We start from the raw sequence: 19,013 nt of genomic DNA, 5'->3' as shown, positions 1-19,013 counted from the left end.
TATCCCACAGTTTTGTGAAAGCAATAAAATAGAGTTCATGACGTGGCGACTGTGGATCGGCCTGTGGATCCTGGTCATCTGTGTCATCACGGTCGCCTTCGAGGCCGGCGTGTTCGTCCGCTACGTCACAAGGTTCACTGAGGAGGTCTTCGCCTTCCTCATCTCCTTCATCTTCATCTACGAAGTCTTCAAGTTTCTATCAAAGGTCTGTATTGATTACCTAAGGGAAGGAGGTTATCCGCCGACGGGGGTACTGTTTTTGGTTGTGTTTGTATGTTTGCACAATCATATACACTGACAGACTGAGTGTATAGCTCAAAAAGATCCTTTTGATGGATTTGTTTGAATTTTGGTATATGGGTACCAGCTATTGAGGTCCCCAAGAAATACAGCAATTTTGGGCCCCCTACCAGTATTTTCAGGTACTGCAGCAGCATTTCCAGCTTACACCCCCTCCCTGAAAGTACAGTAGTGTGATATACTTGTAGTTCATGGACAGCTAAACGACCACAAACGCTGGATATGCTCTTCAAACTTAAGTACATATTGACATATGACAACCCCTGAATGTTACACATAGGAAAATATATTAAAGAATGTCTAGACGATAGAAATTCCTCCAATGATTGTAAGAAACCATTCTAAACCCATACTATACACTCTTGTATTATGTAGATTAGCCCCTAGAATCTAGAACACTGTTACTGTGTAGTTATCTACTACTTACCAGCCATACTTTGTACCTTGTACAATTGTTGAGCAATAAAGTTATCTTATGATGCTAATCTTTCCCCCCCCCCCCTTCTTCTTCAGGTTTATACCAAGAACCCCCTATGTTCTGACTGCTACTACTACGACGAAACCCTTGGCCCACCAATATTCAACAGAAATGGGACCCTTTGGGTCAACACCACATACGCCCCCATCGATGCCTTAAATGGAACGCTCTTAGGCAACAACACACCCATCGATGCTTTCCTAAACAGCGAGGCAAATAATTCTCGGAGAATGCCGATGCCAGCAGGGTTTGGGGAATCCGTGGCGTACGCGGATCCGGACGGTTACGAAGCGAAGGAAATCAAGAATCAACCCAACACCGCACTGATGTCCACCATACTCTGCTTCGGGACATTCTTCGTTGCCTACTTCCTAAGGAAGTTCAAGAACAGCAAGTTCCTTAGTCGTGGAGTAAGTCCTACATCTCTTACTTTTGTTTGTTTGTACTAGATACCCGGTAAACCACCTCATGACGCAACGCGCCAAGTTTGTACGGAACAGTTCAAGCTGCATATAGGGCCATTTATTTGATCCACTATCGTATTGGGAAGGTCCCTTACCTTTTTCTATAAGTGTGATACTTGTGGTACTTTTCTATGTAGCTCTATCTTCAGGGAGCTAGAGTGGTTAGACTTTTCTAGTTGGTCCTTGTCCTCCCATTTTTAAGTCACTGGTTTTAGATAATTCTCTGCTGTAGCTGCTACAAACATTTAGCATTTATTGACTTTTTGGACTAACAAATATAATTTTTTTTTCCTTCCACAGACCAGGAGAGGTCTGGGAGACTTTGGTCTGCTGATCGCCATCGTGGTGATGGTCTGCATCGACTTCTTTTTCCAGGACGTTTATACACAGGTGAAACCTTTTCCTCTTTTTGGGACCTTATTGATTTTCTTACCAGGTTATTGTTTTTCCTAATTGTAACATACAGTAGCGTTTTTGTACATTGTAACATTACGCACTGACTAACCATGCAGGGGGCTTGATATCAACAGATATTTGATTTGTTTATGAAGGTAAGACATCCAGGTAAACAGTTTATATATTAAAGACAATTCAAACTCTACAACTGGATAAAATTTGGAGATTTATTTCCGGACCTTTCGAGTGACATCCATCCCTCTTCTTCAGCATCACTATAATGAACGGACAGAACAAAACAACAGTTCTGTAGTACTTCTTACTGCATACACGTACATGTACGATCCTTATGAGTTAGTGACTTTGGCATGTTCAACCGTTTTTTCCAGTAAGAAGTACTGTAACAGTACTATACAGTCTGTTGAAAATAGTGGCGCTGAAGAAGAGTGATGGATGTCACTCGAAACGTCCGGAAGTAAATCTCCAAATTTGATCCAATTGTACAGTTTGAATTGTCTTTAATAGTATGATAATTATACTGTTTACCTACTGAAAAGTGAAGAATGTCACTCGAAACGTCCGGAAATAGATCTCCAATATCTTTTTCTTTATATAAGTTACTAATTGAGATTTGATTAATTTTTTTTTTCAGAAACTGGAGGTCCCCGACGGCTTCACCCCCACCGACCCCAAGCTGCGGACCTGGCTCATTAACCCCATGGGGAAGGACAAGACCATCCAGACGTGGGCCATCTTCGCTGCCGTCATCCCAGCATTCCTGGTCTTCATCCTCCTGTTCATAGAAATACAGATCACAGAGTGAGTCAGAATCTTTCTTTGTACATGGTGTTGAATTGCAGTTGCTAAGCTAGCCGACAAGAGATCACAGGATCGATTCCTGGCTTTCCAGGCTAGACCTTTCCAGGCTATGTCCTTCAGATTTAAGGCATTTTGCACAACCTTCCTCACTCCACGCATGTGTCAAAGTCCAGGGTGACTGTGGATGATAAAGTACTGTACATTGTAAAAGTCGAAAATCCGAATGGTTTCACAATACAAATCAGAATACGTTAGAAACTTGCACATGTATGACAGAAAAAAGTGGGAAAATGTACATGTACACAACTATAACAATTCTGACTTCCTTTCTCTAGACTTTTTGCACTTTTGCATCTCAGCTTATGTTTTCGGGTTTAGAGTTGTTTTTGACATAGCTGTTATCTGATGATCTAAATTGTAAGGCTGTAAAGATGTAAAATTCTACAGATTGGCCTTCAAGAACTTGTTGTGGGAAAATATTAACAGCAAGCACCTGGTGTTTCCAGAAAAAACACTTGACTTGGGGGTAGTTTACAACAAGGCCAGTGCTGAGTGTTTACACACATGGTAAATGCATCAGGGTTGAAAAGAAGGTTAGAAGGTGAATGCACTCATTCGCACTCACTCACTATCCAGTAATTTAAAAGTTTTTATTGTCCGTTGTTCCCCATCTCACAAGGGTTAGACATAGACCAGATTCACACTGGACATACAACAACGAACTCCCTAAAAGGCACTAAATTACAGTCGCGACTTTCCTCTCTCCACTCAGGTGTAAAATTGGGTACCTGACTTTGGTTTGAGAGGTAATTAGACGGGTGGAAGGAGAGGGTTGGACACCACCTTCCAATACCTTGCTCAAGACACAATAGATAATATGTTAAATAACCCACAGCCCCTACAGCCTTTAAAAAAGGCTATGGGACTACATGTTGTACCTTTACCTTAACTTATTATATTCTTTTTTTACTCCTCTTTCATGCAGGATGATCATTAACAAGAAGGAGAACAACCTCAAGAAAGGTTCGGGCTACCACCTGGATTTGTTGTTGATCTGCGGCACCGTGGCCATCAGCGGGTTCTTCGGACTCCCGTGGATGTGCGCGGCGACCGTACGATCCGTGTCGCACTTCGAGAGCCTGACGGTGTACAGCAAGACCCACGCGCCCGGCGAGAAGCCCAAACTGCTATCAGTAAAGGAACAGAGACTTACCAACCTTCTGGTACACGTTATGATGGGTAAGTCAACTGCAAATAACATACATTGACTTAAAGCGCATGTATGTATGCATACTTTTGGCAACAAATTTGTATTGGTTTCAAAATTAGGCAGCACAGAAAAGGTTGGCTGTAAATTCCAATATTATTCCAAAATTGGACATAATTTGGACTGAACAGCAATAGCCTTTCTCAAGCAATGAGCAGTACACCGCTTCAAAATTTGTGTTGAAGTTGAAAACACATTAGGGCTATATTGCACTATTTATAAATGCATTATTTTAGAAATTTTAGCATCATGCTAAAGCTCAGTAGACCGATCCTGACTGTCACTCACTATTAGCTGTTCAACCAATGACTGCACTGCAATTGGCTGTGATCAACCAATGAGAGAGTGGCTGCACAACCATCAAATACAGTTTCGTCTACTATCGTCAGACAAGTTAAACAAAACAAGTGTATGCCACAGTGTGCAATCATCAAATTGTATCCATTCTCAATTCACAGGCACTCTCTCAGAAACTGTCAAAACTGAATATAAACTTGACCAAATTGTACAGGTTACCATCACTGTCAATGACACTTTAGCCTTTACCTACATGTAATCAGTAAGCTGAAACTGGATCAAGAAATAAATTTTCATTACTGTTGTTCATTACTGTTTTAACCTGACCCTGTACAGGAATAACCATGACGCTCCAGCCCGTACTGAGGAGAATTCCTCTAGCCGTGCTGTTTGGAGTGTTCCTGTACCTGGGCATCACTTCTCTAGCTGCTACTCAGATCTTTGAGAGGATCGGCCTCATGTTCATGCCTCCTAAACACCATCCAAGCAGTGTGCGCTACGTCAGAAAGGTACGCAATGGGTTACACCTTTTTTATTCTATTTATTTTTTAGCAAACAAATTAAACAATACAAGGAAATTCTTCACGATGACTGACTTATTTGCTCTAAACACTTTTTTTCTTGGAAATCTGAATGTTTGTTTAGTCCTCAATAGTTTGAATTTTTGTTAAGGAAATTGTACTCAAGTGCCAAACTGTATTCTGTTTTCCCTTGCATGCCTCTTTACTGATTTGTTTCAATATTTTTGGATTATGAACACTCAGATGCAGTTCATTTCCTTGCATGGTTGTCTCCATCCAGTGTTTTTCATTTTTCATTTATACTTTATACCCTATCCTACGGACGTCCCTAGCCAAATCGACATGATTGTACACCATGTACCACAGTTTAGTGAGGAAACTGATGTGAGGTGCATTTCTAAAGGGCACAACATTGGATTAAAAATCAGTACCACCAGAAGTCAAAAACCCTAACCACAAGGCCACTTTGCCAACTTTGTTAATCCATAATGATTCTTTCAATCTCTCCAGGTAAAAACGAGGAAGATCCACATCTTCACAGTGATCCAGCTGGTCTTCATCACGTTCCTGTGGATTGTAAAGTCGACCCAGGCGGCCCTGGCCTTCCCGTTCCTCCTGATTCTCCTCATCCCCTTCAGGAACCACGTCATGAAGAAGTTCTACACAGAGACAGAGATGGAAGCAGTAAGTTCACCTTTAACCTTTAACCCTTTGGGCAATCGATCTCTACAATTACAGCAGCTTTATATTCCGTATCTTATTGTGTTGATGTCTAACTTTCTTCAACGTATCCATCTTAAGTTATTTCATAAAACAGCATTATAGCAGACATTTTTTAATTGATGTAGGTATGTTATATTATATTTAGTACATGTTAAGAATGGGTTAACTTTAAATATTAAACCTTTATGATAGTAAACTATAACCTTTTGTGGTGCCATCAAAGCTGATGAATTTGCCATTTCAACAATAACTGTTCCATCTCAAATCTTCTTAAGTTATAAACATAGCTATTTGTTTTTTATTACATGTTAACCTGTGCCCTACATTGCATGCTAGGTGATTGTAGAGTTCTACATAGATGATTTTAGTGTGTCATATATTAGGTGATAAGGCCACACCAATTTAATTTCTTGGTTAACAGATTCTTTTTTTAATTTAAGCAACAACAAAAAATCATGAAAACAGAAGGCTGGCCAGGGGTGAAAACTTGCACCTGATCCTGTTCACTTCCTAAAATTGTGTGCACCAAAGTACAAACTTTCCTCTGAGATTCTGTCTTCATGATGATTTAATTTCCAATCTAGCATTTTTTTTAAATTTCGTTAACCAAGAAATTAAAATGGTGACTGTGGCCTTACGGTATATGATTATTATTTTATTGCCTCTCCCTGATCCATATAGTACTGTATGCTGGCAGCTTCGTTAAAAACTAGAAATCTTATGTATGGTAGACATTATGTGCAGAATTAATCTCATACAATTTTTGTGTACATCATTTCTCAGGGTCTGATATCTTAACATTTCATTTTGGTTGCCTTTTTTATTGCCGTAAATTGCTACTCTAATGTCTCAGCAAAAGTACAACCTTGCATCAGAAGTACTGCCTCAGTCTGTATTTCTCTTCTTTTCTTGCAACACATCATTGTCTCATTTACCTCACATCACTCCTTCTTTCCAGTCTCTTTATACATACAGCAAACAGTTTTAACAGCCTACATTGTAATTATATCATTAACTGTTACAGTTCATTTTGAAATTAAGCCTCAAATCTAGAAGTACAGTTCAGCTTGCCATCTACTCAAGACGTCATTAGCATAAAAACTTAGCATCAAGCTTCCTAACATGTGCTTTATCCAGTACTTACTTGGTGCATGTATGCACCTAGTCATGTAGCTCACTTGAAGTAATAATAAGTATTTAGGGGTTAGATGACCAGTAGCTTGTTTTGCATTATTTTGTAGTGCTGTCAAAAGGGAAGTACAAGACTTACTAGGTTTTGTACTTTCAAGTCAATAAAAGAACATCCTGTGTCATTCTTACTTGCCAAGGCCCCAACAATGTGAACAGGTGGATAACAAAGTTGGTACACAACCAAGTGTTTAATTCAAGACCTATGTTTCGGTGACTACCTATCACTTTGCTCGGGGCAGTTAACGAATGTGTACCGTTCTTTTTGTTCACCTCCTCCAGCAGGGTCAAAACGCTCAGCAACAAAGCCTCCAGCATCGACCCTGCTCCTCTGACCCAAGTTTTTAGATATTGGTGACGTTACTGACAGTTGCTCATAAATAATGAATGAGCTAGCCTTATTTGGCACAAACAGCCGTTTTTTTGTTATTATCTGAACCCAAAGTACTATGTAGCTATATAAGACGTATCCTGATTGGTTGATAGCTTCCCAGCAACCTTTGCTGATTTCCACAAGACGAGCTTGTGACGATCCCCTGATTGGCTGAAAGCTGTTGGTGGTGACGTCACCAATACCTAAAATCTTGGGGCAGAAGAGCAGGGTCGATGCTGGAGTCTTTGTTGCCGAGCGATTCGACCCTGCTAGAGGAGACTGTGTTGTTTTAGGCCCTGTCAAGTGGGAAGATGATGACTATAGATTATGCATGTCTAACCTTTAATGTTGAACTGTCTCTAGTTGGACAACCCCACGTCTAGAGTGGACCCAGATAGAGAAGATGATGACTTTGATACTTGAGGGATGGAATGGCTAATATAAGCATGGTGTAAGGTATACAATGTGCTTGTGTGTCCTTGCGATGTCTGCCCGCTTGTTGTTTTGCTTGGTGTTTGGTCTTTGTTGTAGTGTGCTTCTTAACAGAAAATAACAACAACGTTTTCTGCTTTTACTTTTTTAGACTGCAACATCTAACATCTAGTTAACTTTATTTTCAGTCTAGTTTTTGTCTCTGCCAAACCTGAAAAAGTAGTTAGTTGCAGCTGCTGTCTTTAGTTTTAGAATTACAAGTTGCAAATAACAGCTGTATAAGAGTTGGAATGTGTTTTGACAAGTTTTGTGGTTCTAATGTGAATTTAGTAATTATCAGGGGCAAAACACACTAAATACAGATTAAACATGTCAACCAGTCTCAGAGTGTGTTAGTTACAGTAACTGTTACTGTTACACAGTTACTAAAATTCAGCATTTGATTAAACAATTTAAACACTAAGGCTTAATATACAGAATACAATGGATTGAGATAGAAATGTTTCATTGAAATCAAGACTCTTTATTGAAAAGTTGAACTTAACCTTTAGCACACTGAGGTAGCCATTTGGCACCCCATTCTCTATTCAGGTTACAGATTTAGGCAGCAGGGAGAAGGTTATTAACTCTTGGATAAGATATGAGCTACATGTGTGTATCTGTCGGCTTGTTTGTAGATACATTTACTGTTTTCCTTGTTTTTCATTTAACCTTCACACCCTCTTCCCCCTCTCCCAGCTAAAAAGGTCTCCAAGTAAAAAGTTCCTTAAATCCAGTAAATATGGCACAATATTTAATATGATAAATGATAGAGGTATTCTATCGACATACTAGTATAGCTGCAATGATCACGGTACATGTACTATACTCTGGTCAGTGCTGAAAGAACTAAAAGTCTAAGTCTAAGTCTTAGATGTACCCCACTAAGAATCTGTATCTTCTCTTTCTAGTTGGATGCTGAGAGTGATGGCGATGATGATGATGACGACGTGGATGCATATCATGCACGCCTACCATTCTAAACAACCAATCACAAGTCTGGATTTTCCAGTTCCAGCCAATCAGATGTAAGAACACATGGCACTGCCTACCTGCCATTCTAAACAACCAATCACAAGCCAGGATCTTCCAGTCCCAGCCAATCAGATGTAAGAACACATAACACTGCCCGCCTACCATTCTAAACAACCAATCACAAGTTTTGTGCACCTTTGATTATTAGCTTGAAAATAGTCTTCATTATGTAGGAGTTTGAGATTTATTGTTCTATCAATTTGAAATTGAATTTTGACCCTTTTGTGGTATTTCTGCTTGCTCGTGGAAGCATTTATAAATAAAGTTTAAAGAGCCTTTATGAATAAAAAGTAAATATCTGCAAATAAAAGTGTTCTGAGAATGCATTTTTGTACATAATATTCCCTTCTTATAGTGATCCAATGCAGCCTATATCTGAAAAAAAAGTTGAATATGTCAATAGGAAATTAAAACAGGAAAACAGCTAATATGTGTTCTAAGAATACGTTTTCTGTGTTGTATTCCCTCAAATTGATTTGATGCAGGCTATCTAAAAAGTTTGTCATGTTGGTAGAAAAGTTTTGATGTGGAGCTACGATATTCTTTGACGTTGCCATGTCTAATGTGTGCATCATTTTAATGATACAAGGAAAAATATGGAAGAAAATCTATATAATAGAGGATTACATAAACTGACTGAAGCAAAATTATACTCCAAAGCCATGACATAGAATTATTATATCCATGTACACGTAATAGATATTTTTATTGTGCAATTCAGAGTGAAATATACCAATGAATATCGTGTCATATATGCACAAATGTTGATAATGCAGTGGCCAGTAATTATGATATACAGACAAGGCTGACTAAAAGCCAGTATTTTCATGGATACTACATGTGTGTAAAATGTGATGTTCAGGGTTTCTTTGCAGCGTTATTGTTTTTGACTGATCAAATTGAAAAATTAAAATAAAAAACATTTGTATCTAAGGCCACACCATTTTGATTTCTTGGTTAATGCAATTTTAAAAAATGCTAGATTGGAAAATCAACAGGAAAACAGAATCTCAGAGGAAAGTTAGTACTTTGGTGCACGCAGTATCAGGGAGTGAACAGGGTCAGGTGCAAGTTTTCACCCCAGCCTACTGTTTTCATGATATTTTGCTAAAATGAAAAAAAAAATCTGTAAGTTAACCAAGAAATTAAATTGGTGTGGCCTAAATGTGGAAAATTTTAGTCACAATTCACAGTGAGCATTTCATATTGTATGTACCATGCAAATATCAACAAAATATGCCAAATTATAGATTTTGGAGGCTTAGACATTCCAAGATATACATAGAGAATGGATACACAGTGTAGATTGCTTAAAAGGTTTGTAAATTTTGTATATTCTATGCTCTACAAATATATTCTGGCCAAATTTTTTTTATTTGAATTCTCGCATCAGTTTTGGGGTTCCCAGAGGATGTCATCCAATAATAATCGAATCAACATGGCCCCTAATCCAGAAGAGATAGTAGAGATACCAATGATGTGCACTTGGCTAGACTGCTGCTATATGTGTGTATTAAATCAAGAAGAGAATTATTGTTGTACATACATTGTGACAGAGAAGTTGACTATACTGTTCAATCAAAACTACATATACCTGTACTACTTAATCTTCAAAGTATAATCAGAATATTTGTAACTGTTGAAATGCCTTAGTGTGCCTATATTAAGTGCAGAAATGCTGAAAAAAGAGTCAATGTCTTGTTCTGTAGGTGTTAAGAAAAGAAGCCATAAAAATTATCATTGAGCTAGTAGAACTGTTACACCAACTGTCAAAATGGAGTCCTGTGTACTTAGATATCACCTTAAGTTTATGCAAGTACTAATAATTGTTGTTTTGAAATACGTTGTGGAATTGCTTGAGAAACATTGGTGGAAAATTTGCTATTGAAGAAGTAGCACCTACTTACATTGTACATAATTCCACCAGGTTATATAATGCTACCATCCTGAAAAGATACATCCAAACTGATCTCCAACCCAACGCCTGGCAGTATACATGTACTAGTAACATACATAATGTGAAACATACATACATACATGTACTAGTAAATGTACTATGAATATCTAAACTGTGCATACATTGTACCTGGGGAGTACTGCACTTGAGATCTCTCAAACCCACTGTTTGGGTGGTGGATTTATGTAACCTGGCAGATTAATGCTAATGGAAGTTTAATAGGTTTCAGTTTGATTTTGTTGTGTATAAGTCATATATCAATCTTCCACAGACTATTTTGTTTGTCTTAAGTGAATGCTGTTTCGATATGTTTGTACTTAAAATGTATAATCTTAAGAATCCTTTGCTATAATGCTCTGCAGAGCAGTGTGCTATAGTGCCTGTGTACATGCAGATTTTTCCTCTCTGCATGTTTCAGATGGAAAAAAAGCACACTGGTTGTGACATACAAAAACATACCCGTGTATATTCTAAGATTTAATTGTGACAGTGTGTATTTCCAGTGGTTTCAGAATTGCATATAGTGGCGTTTGTATATTATATAATTTATCATAGTTTGTGAAGTTTTGTGATGTTCAAATGTCAGATGAGTCCTGTGGTACCAGCATTATATTGTACATGCTTTGATTCTTGGCTGCATGAAAAGAATTCCATGCAGCCTTTAGTGCCAACTCTCACCTATTTTTGTATCCCCCACCCTCTGCAAGGAAATAAAACAGTGCTTTGAGTAACATGGACTTGCAACTTTTTTTACCTCAGATGTTTGTGTGTTATACACAATTTGCTATTGAAAAAGTGCATACAGAAATACATACACTGTTTCTGAATTAAAAGCGTCGCCTAGCATTCCATATCATTACTGCAAGTAACTATCACCAGAGGAAGATTTTTCTCGTGGTCCAAAACAGTCAAAACAAAACTGGCAGTCAAAACAAGAACTGCAAGTGTCCGCCATCAAAGAAATTTTGTTCTTATGTATCAAAAGCGTGGACTGCGGATGTTTACTAGAACTGCATTGGTTTTTCATCAGCCGGTGTGCTGTTGAAAACCGTTTTGCACCTTATCTTATTTCATTTTATTGAACTGCAACATGCAATACAAGACATCCCAGGCAGCAATAGCTGATATCGGGCGTCTAAAGTTTTATAGAGAGTGACAGTATACATTTCCGTACGTCCCCGGGTCGTGTCATGAGATTCTGTATATGACACTCTCCCTTTCAAGCTGGCCCGCCAAAGAAAGTGCGGGGAAAACGAACAAAATGTTGTATTTCAGTACCAAGGACACTCACAGGTGAGTTTGTGTGCCTGACCGGACTTCAGACACTAATTTGTTTCTGTTGGTTCGGGTTGTTTTCGGTAGCTATTTCAATATTTTCGGTAATTAATGAGACCTGATTTTACGCTTGGCCTCCTGCAGTGTCACTTAATAGCCAACTGTGCGCACTCGTTTCCATGACAACGTTCCTTATTTGTAGGCTCTTGGGAGTGTTTTCAGCCTCGCTTCATTTCGCTTCACCTCACCTGGGCTTAAAATCATCTAATAAGCGCTAATGACGAGCACATATTGAGCAGGTTTCAGGATTCTGTTGTTGAAAAAGATAAGGGACGTGTTGCTTTCTTGGTGACAAAATGAATCGATTTATCATCTGCCTGTTGCCAAGTCTTCTTTTCTGGTGGACACCAATAGGTATGTGTTTTACTCTTGTTTTGTCAAGCATTTTGCTCTTCTTTAATTTTGTCTATCGTTTGCACAATACAATAGGTGTTGTGAGTGAAAAGGCACCAAAGCCAACGTCATCTACAAACTTAAATGTGAGGAACCCAGCTGCAATAACATGTACATTGGGGAGACTAGTCGGCCACTAAGACAAAGGTACAACGAACACTGCAGAAAGAGCAGAAACAGATATTCCTCGGCCGTTTAACACCACCTACAACACAACCAGGGACACTCATTAAATATAGAATCTACAGATATCCTAGACCGCGAGCGCCGTTGGTTTAAACGGGGAGTTAGGGAAGCAATATATGAGAGAATGTACAATCCCGCCCTCAACAGAAAAGGGGGTCTCCGCGTTGAACTTTCAGGCACTTGGGACAACGCACTCCCCCCGTCCCCGCCCCCCCCCCCCCCAGACAAACATTTAGCTCCTAAAATAACAGGAGCTAATTGATTCATTATCATACAGCCTTGTCTTAACTTACTATCTATCGAACCATCTGAAATTGTCTTCCATTCATTAACATATCTATTCAGAGTTTTGTTATAAAACCTGTTCTACCAGATCCTTCTTTAGTCACTGACGAAAGATATCGGATGCTGTCTGAAACGTCTGACTGTTTCAAAATCTTATCCGGTTGCTTGAGTAATTATTTTTGGCGTGTTGTGAGTGAACTGTGTTGTTTTCTTATTTCACTCCATACCATAGTTTCCCCTGCGTATCTTGAATTCTTCTCCTGGCAAATCTTTAAATGGATTCATCTCGGCCGTCCCTGGGCAAGACGAAATCAACTAGATGGGGTTAAGTCTTCATTTTCTGGTTTAGGCCTATAGAATTATTTCAGTTTTTTCTCCATTTTCAGATCAAAAGGTATATTTTGTACATGATACATGATAGTACATGATAGTAATTTGCTTTACATTCTTTTTTATTGTTTGCTGCATTCCAGATGTAAAGGTATGATTTAAAATACAACAAAACACACAAAACGTGAAATAGTTAGTTCTTTATCTATGTGTATATGCAAGTCCGTATGAGTCCGTATGAATTTTGTCAATACGCAGCCGTACGCTCAAAAGTTCTAAATTTGTCGACTACATTAACGTATGTGTAAGAAAATATGGACGCTTGCTCCTAGATCCTACCTAAACTTCTGTAAATTCGCTTATAGGAAAATGATATAATGTTTGAAATATGCCCTGCATTCGCTTACGTGCAATAATGATGAAGAAATAAAAGACGGATTTCCATCATTTTAGGCATGCAGGTAGTTAAGGCAGAGATGTACACACTTCAACAAAATTTTATGCAAATGAGGACTTAATTGGTATGATTAATTAGGAAATCTTATAGTTCCATTGTTTTCCCTAACTGGACCATTATTCTGTTTCCAGTGACTATACTACCGTTGTTGGAAGCCCGACCAGTTACGGTCGCTCCCACAAGCCAAACACACGAGATTGCGCACACTTCTGTGTCACAAGACGATTCAGTCTGGACAGAATCTGGTAAGAGACCTTCCAGGGTGTGGCAGTGTCTTGCCTTTTACCTGCTATATACTGTAATTCACTTTATCTTCACGGTAGCAAAAGATATACGTTGCTTTGTATTTGCATATCCTTTTCTTTCATTGTGTCCTCGGCTTTTTTTGGTATAAATGTTGTGTGTCTTATCCTACTAAGTTATGAGACGTATTGTCCATGGCGACATTTTGATCTTGTGCCCGACAGTTTAGCCTTTTCGTGGTTTTATTATACAAAATGAATCATCTTTAAGTGAATAAATCCATACCAGGAAAGTCAAAATCACAACACATTTTAAATGCATTATGTACAGTCAAGGATTGAAGAAAATGAGAACATTGCTTGCAGAGATGATGATTTTGTTTTAGGGGAGTATTATCAGGTTATAACGCGAAGGCACTTGTATCGTTATGCTGTTAGGAGTGGATTTGGAAACGACCTACAAGACCCTCCATGACAAGGTACTGGACGACTTCATTGGCAATGTCACAATGGGTAAGTGACAGCATTCACATCTACATACTCCATTTTCCAACACAAAACATATGAATATCCAACTGGTCTTCTTTCTCAGGATAACTGAGGACCCGACTTAAAAGGGTGGAACGGGTCAAATGTCACTGGAAGTCGGTACCTGCCCCTGTTTTCAAGAACGGTTGATGGGCCCTAGTGTTTTACATGTATATCCTCTCGGCATAGTTTGAGACATGAATGAAAAACAGATGATCTAAAATCGATGTACAGATTACGAAATGTGTCTTTAAAAAAATTGTTTGGCTCTTGGTTGATGTCAATGTGCAGATGTTGGCACATTGGCACACCAGATCCGTGGTGTGTTTTTGGCACACATTTTGACAGATTAGCCAAAGTGGCTCGGTGGGCGTCACTCCACCGTCTGGGAAGGTTTTGTATTTCCCAAAGGCACATGGTGAGTCGGGGCATGGTGAGTATCGAACCCTGGACCTATATGACCTTTGGATTAGCCAAAGTGGCTCGGTGGGCGTCACTCCACTGTCTGGGAAGGTTATGTATTTCCCAAAGGCACATGGTGAGTCGGGGCATGGTGAGTATCGAACCCTGGACCTATATGTTCTTAGTCCAACGCTCTAACCGTTACGCCACGCCGATTGTGTGTTAAGCTATGCATATTTACTTTACTACCAGTTGCTATTCTCGCATGGTTATTGTGATTCGTCTGTTTTCCCCTTGTAGCTAACCAAACGGTTACCACCAACAACACAGCCCTACCTGGCTCTGAGAGCAAAGCTAATTTGCCAGTATACGGACTGGTGATCAGCACTACAGTGACGGGCATCTACAGCATCGTGGGCACCGTGGGCAATGGTCTGGTCATTTTGGCCTTCTGCACTTACAGACAGGTATATTTTCCACTTTTGATAGAGTAATTCTGTCAATATTTCTTCGGACTGTTTTGATGCCAAAGTAAGGAATGGCAGAGAGAGGCTATTCGATGGAAAGTGAAGACGAATTCCAGTCGTTGTGGCCGATGGGAAATATCTTTATTCCAAGTCACTCATGGCCTCTCCTGTTTATCATTAATCCCAGCCTGTCTTGCTTAACATACCCTGTTCCGGATTTTGAATCTTTCACAACAGACATCTGCTCACAGATAGAGTCATAACTACTAACGCATATTTGATTTGTGCTATATTATAACAAGGTGTTCCTGCCAACAGAAAGCTCCCTCATTTTCTTTACCTTACTACTTCTGAGTTACTGTGCACCTCTGTTTTACTGTGCACCTCTGTTTTACTGTGCACCTCTGTTTTACTGTGGATTTTATACAAATAGATACAGTCGTTCTTCTTCTAATCGCTTGCTTGTGTATTCCTGTGTGATTCTGCTCAATGATCTTACTGTGTGCACCCTCCAGTCCTCTAGCAGCACTGAGACCCGCTCAACAAATGCTCCGCAAACCCTCCCGCACACAGTCCTGCTCTTATCCCCTCTCATTTGAGGTGTAAAAACCCAAAGGGGCGAGTACGCCGCTTCCGGGATTCAAACCCGCGCCGATCCCGATCCGCACGGCCTGGGAATTCAACGCGCTAACCACTAGGCTAAATGGTCCGAACCATTTAGACTGGTCAGTTAGTGGAGGTTGATCACAACCGTTACAGATGTAATGGGGGCGTCACCACCAAACAGCTTTCGGCCAATCGGAGGATTGGCACAAGCTCGTCTTGTGGAAAAACCGCAAAGGTGGCTGGGAAGCTATCAGCCAATCAGGTTACGTCTTACATCGCTACTTTGGGTTTAGAACACAATGATGGCTGTTTGTGCCAAAATAAGGCTAGCTCATTGATTATTCACGAGCAACTAACGGCTGTTCGTGCCAAATACTAGTAATGCTAGCTCATTAACTATTCGTGAGCAACTGTCAGTGGCACCGCCATTGCCACAAAAGAGAGTGGATAAGAGCAGAGCTGAGTCCGGGAGGGTTTGTCGAGAATTTGCCAAGTGGGTCTCAGCCGTGCAAGAGGAGGGTGACTGTGTGTAATCATCTGACAAGGGTATTATTTCCACAGGTACGGAGTTCCGCCAACACCTTCATCCTGAGCATCAGCATTAGTGATATCCTCATGACCGGGTTCCAGTATCCAATAGGACTGGCCTCCCTAATGATGAATGCCCCTGCACTCGGACACGCCATATGCCCCGTACTAGGCGCCTTATTCTTCATAAGCATCTACGTATCATTGTTATCCATGGTCCTCATTGCCTTCAACAGATGCATACACATCACGAAGTCAACAGACACATATACAAAACTATTCAGCCCTTTCAAGTCGTTCTTGTGGGTTCTGTCATCATGGGTTGTGAGTGGGTTGCTGGTAGCGCCCGCATTTCTAGGCTATGGCGAGTTCGGTTTGAGAAACAACTATATCTGTGGCGTAGTGGACAGCAATCCATATAGTCCACACTACATCTCCAACATCTATGGGGTTACCTATTGGCTTGTGTTCTGTGTAGTAGTCGGTATCTATTTGAGGATCTACTTCTACGTGAAAGATTCTGTGGTGACGATGGCAGCCGCGAATCAAAACCTTGTCAACCCTGATCAGTACGTGTCAAGAAGGGTAATCCAACGAACCAAACACATGTTCATTATCTTCAGTGTATTTACAGTCTGCACTGCCCCAGTTGCCCTGATGTTTAGCATCAATGTGCACGAAGGCTTCGTGCCATATGCAGCGATGGTAGCGTTGTTTACGTTGTACCGACTGAACTATGTCCTCAATCCCTTTTTGTACGCATGGAAGTTACCTCTGTTCAGGCGTGCCTTCAAGGCGCTCATCCGCTGCAAACGGCACCTGCCTTTTCAACCTGGGGCTCCTGTCAACTAACCAAACTTCCACCTAGCTGCCACTCTTGTCTATAGTTCACTGATGTATATTAGTCATCGTTGAAGAGATTCACCAGTCACGTGTGATTACCAGTTACTAGAGTATTCTTCAATCAGTGACTTCAGAAAGGTGACAAAACACGTGCCTCCAAATTTAGGAGGCCAGAAGATCTACACAAGTCTCGACCAAGTCTCGTGTTCTCGCGAGACTAGGTCACTCCGTGATCAAGACGTCCAGTGGACGTCGGAAATTTGGAGGTTCGCGTTTTGTTACCTTTCTAAAGTCACTGATTGAAGAATATTCTAGTATTTGCTATTTTAGTCAATTTTAAATGTTCAAATCATCAAACGTTGAATGTTGACGTTTACGTCCATCCCACCTTTATTGTGTATAGGCTGGCGCCCATCTCTGTCTCTATAGCCCATGGGCCACACAATTGTGCAGGCACTGCAGCATGCTAATCAACTGCTAGTGTAGGAGCCCATAGTGGACTCATATCCCTCCTTCCTGATAGATATAAACTCTTCAAGTGAGGTCCCGGATATAGACGAGCAGAGACATGAATAAAGACCTCATGGCATGAAGATGTCCTGTCTGTGAGTGCTCCTAGAGAGCTATCACCGGAGATTCACCTAGGGGTGGGGGACAGGCCAGAAATGGTCCATTACACTAGGGCTGTTCGTTCAACATCCACATTTCCACAGGTAATTGTAAAGATGTTGTTTTTGATGATGTTTGCTTATAGTGTTGCCTGGCTGTTTAGTCCGAAGAGACATGTTCATTTTTCATGCTGTACAAGGGTTGACGTGGAACCCAAGCAATATTAGGGCCTGAGAATCAGATTTTGAAAGTCAATTTATTTAGTCATTTCTATACATGACTTCAAATAACTATTACAATGTTCATGATGCAAAAATATGATGTCGTTGTGATGTGAAAACTCACTGAAAATCGTCGCCGGAGTTTTTGTAGGCTCGCGAAACTAAAGGAATCATTGCACGTCTCGGCTTTAAAATCCTAAAAGTGAGAAGTTATTACGCAAATGTGCTAAACAATGTTAGTACATGTTACTATCATAAAGATTTCAGCATGATTTTTAATTCCATCTTTTGGCCCTAATATTGCTTTGGATGCCTTTAAGTACTGCGTCTCTTAAAAGAGGAAACATGCAATAATTATTGTATGTAACAAAATGGAAACTTGCATGTATGTGTGATTTACAATAAATATGCACTGTTTCTTTTTTAAAGAGCGTTTTCGCGAGTTACGGTACCAGGGTTCCAATCGGCTGCCGTGTTTAGAGTAGAGTAGAATTTTCGGTCAGGTAGGACTGTTCCAGTTTAGACCGCTCTTCATTATATTATTATTATTTCTGACGTCGTGAGTGGACATTAACTTGATTATCTGGTGGCAGTGGAAGTATGATTTGTAAGATTCGATGTTGGATAACATTAGAAGAATGGATATTTATATATAAGACGGACCGATCGTTCATCGATTCCTACACAGTGTTTCCAGTTGTATTATAATTACTTGTAAGTAAAACTATATTGTTTTCGCGAGTTACACTACTAAGGAACATGAACAGTGTCACAGGGCGAACTCTTAGAAATTGCACGGCCATCAAAGTGCCAGCAGTCCGTGCAGGAAGCCTTAAAAACTCGTTCCTCTACCAGGCCATCCGCCTGTATAACAAGTCAAGTCAAGTCAACTCAACTGCCATGGTTAATTGCTGAATGCTTCTTCTGGATTTCAGTTGCCACACGTTATGCTCACTGAAGTTACGAAAAAGTTGGTCTGAAAGTTATCTATTCGGGTGGAAAAATACATATAACGTTACGTGTCGAGGTGGGGTAGGAATGGGGTGGGGTAATTGGTTTGGTAGGTAATATGGATGTAACCAGATTATCAGTCACTGTCAGTGCATTTGTTATATCAATTTGGTTGAACGTTGCCGCACAAAATTAGTGTATTTTACAAGAGCGCACGTCTGGATACCATATTGCCATTGGAAGAGCCATGATGACATTGTGCAATGAGACCGTATTTCCTTCAAATACGTTGGAGTGGAGTTGGGAGAGGGAGAACTTCAATTTATGTGATAGCACAGGTC

The 19,013-nt window shown here is 40.1% G+C and overlaps 2 protein-coding genes across 7 annotated transcripts in view; both read left to right on the top strand.

Moving 5' to 3' along the window:
- Positions 1 to 11,020, top strand: part of LOC136420385 (band 3 anion transport protein-like) — a 37,915-nt gene extending 26,895 nt beyond the window's left edge. For 4 of the 6 annotated variants that reach the window (XM_066407265.1, XM_066407261.1, XM_066407266.1 and 1 more), the window contains 8 exons: positions 11 to 205; positions 814 to 1,188; positions 1,543 to 1,632; positions 2,291 to 2,457; positions 3,443 to 3,696; positions 4,358 to 4,530; positions 5,053 to 5,226; positions 8,209 to 11,020. In XM_066407265.1, the coding sequence (XP_066263362.1) occupies positions 11 to 205; positions 814 to 1,188; positions 1,543 to 1,632; positions 2,291 to 2,457; positions 3,443 to 3,696; positions 4,358 to 4,530; positions 5,053 to 5,226; positions 8,209 to 8,280 (1,500 nt within the window). In that variant the 3' untranslated portion in view covers positions 8,281 to 11,020. Of the gene's footprint in view, positions 1 to 10; positions 206 to 813; positions 1,189 to 1,542; positions 1,633 to 2,290; positions 2,458 to 3,442; positions 3,697 to 4,357; positions 4,531 to 5,052; positions 5,227 to 7,189; positions 7,283 to 8,208 lie in introns of all 6 variants that reach the window. The other 2 variants (XM_066407263.1, XM_066407262.1) reach the window with 2 other exon arrangements.
- Positions 11,021 to 13,943: 2,923 nt separating this feature from the next.
- Positions 13,944 to 18,149, top strand: LOC136420936 (melatonin-related receptor-like). The gene is made up of 3 exons (XM_066408075.1): positions 13,944 to 14,030; positions 14,748 to 14,914; positions 16,082 to 18,149. The coding sequence occupies exons 1-3, from the start codon at positions 13,946 to 13,948 to the stop codon at positions 16,898 to 16,900; spliced, it is 1,071 nt and encodes a 356-aa protein (XP_066264172.1). The 5' UTR covers positions 13,944 to 13,945; the 3' UTR covers positions 16,901 to 18,149.
- The last annotated feature ends 864 nt before the right edge of the window (positions 18,150 to 19,013 follow it).

Source organism: Branchiostoma lanceolatum, chromosome 15, assembly GCF_035083965.1.
Source record: "Branchiostoma lanceolatum isolate klBraLanc5 chromosome 15, klBraLanc5.hap2, whole genome shotgun sequence".
Lineage (NCBI taxonomy): Eukaryota > Metazoa > Chordata > Leptocardii > Amphioxiformes > Branchiostomatidae > Branchiostoma > Branchiostoma lanceolatum.
This window is presented reverse-complemented; position numbering and strand designations above follow the sequence as displayed.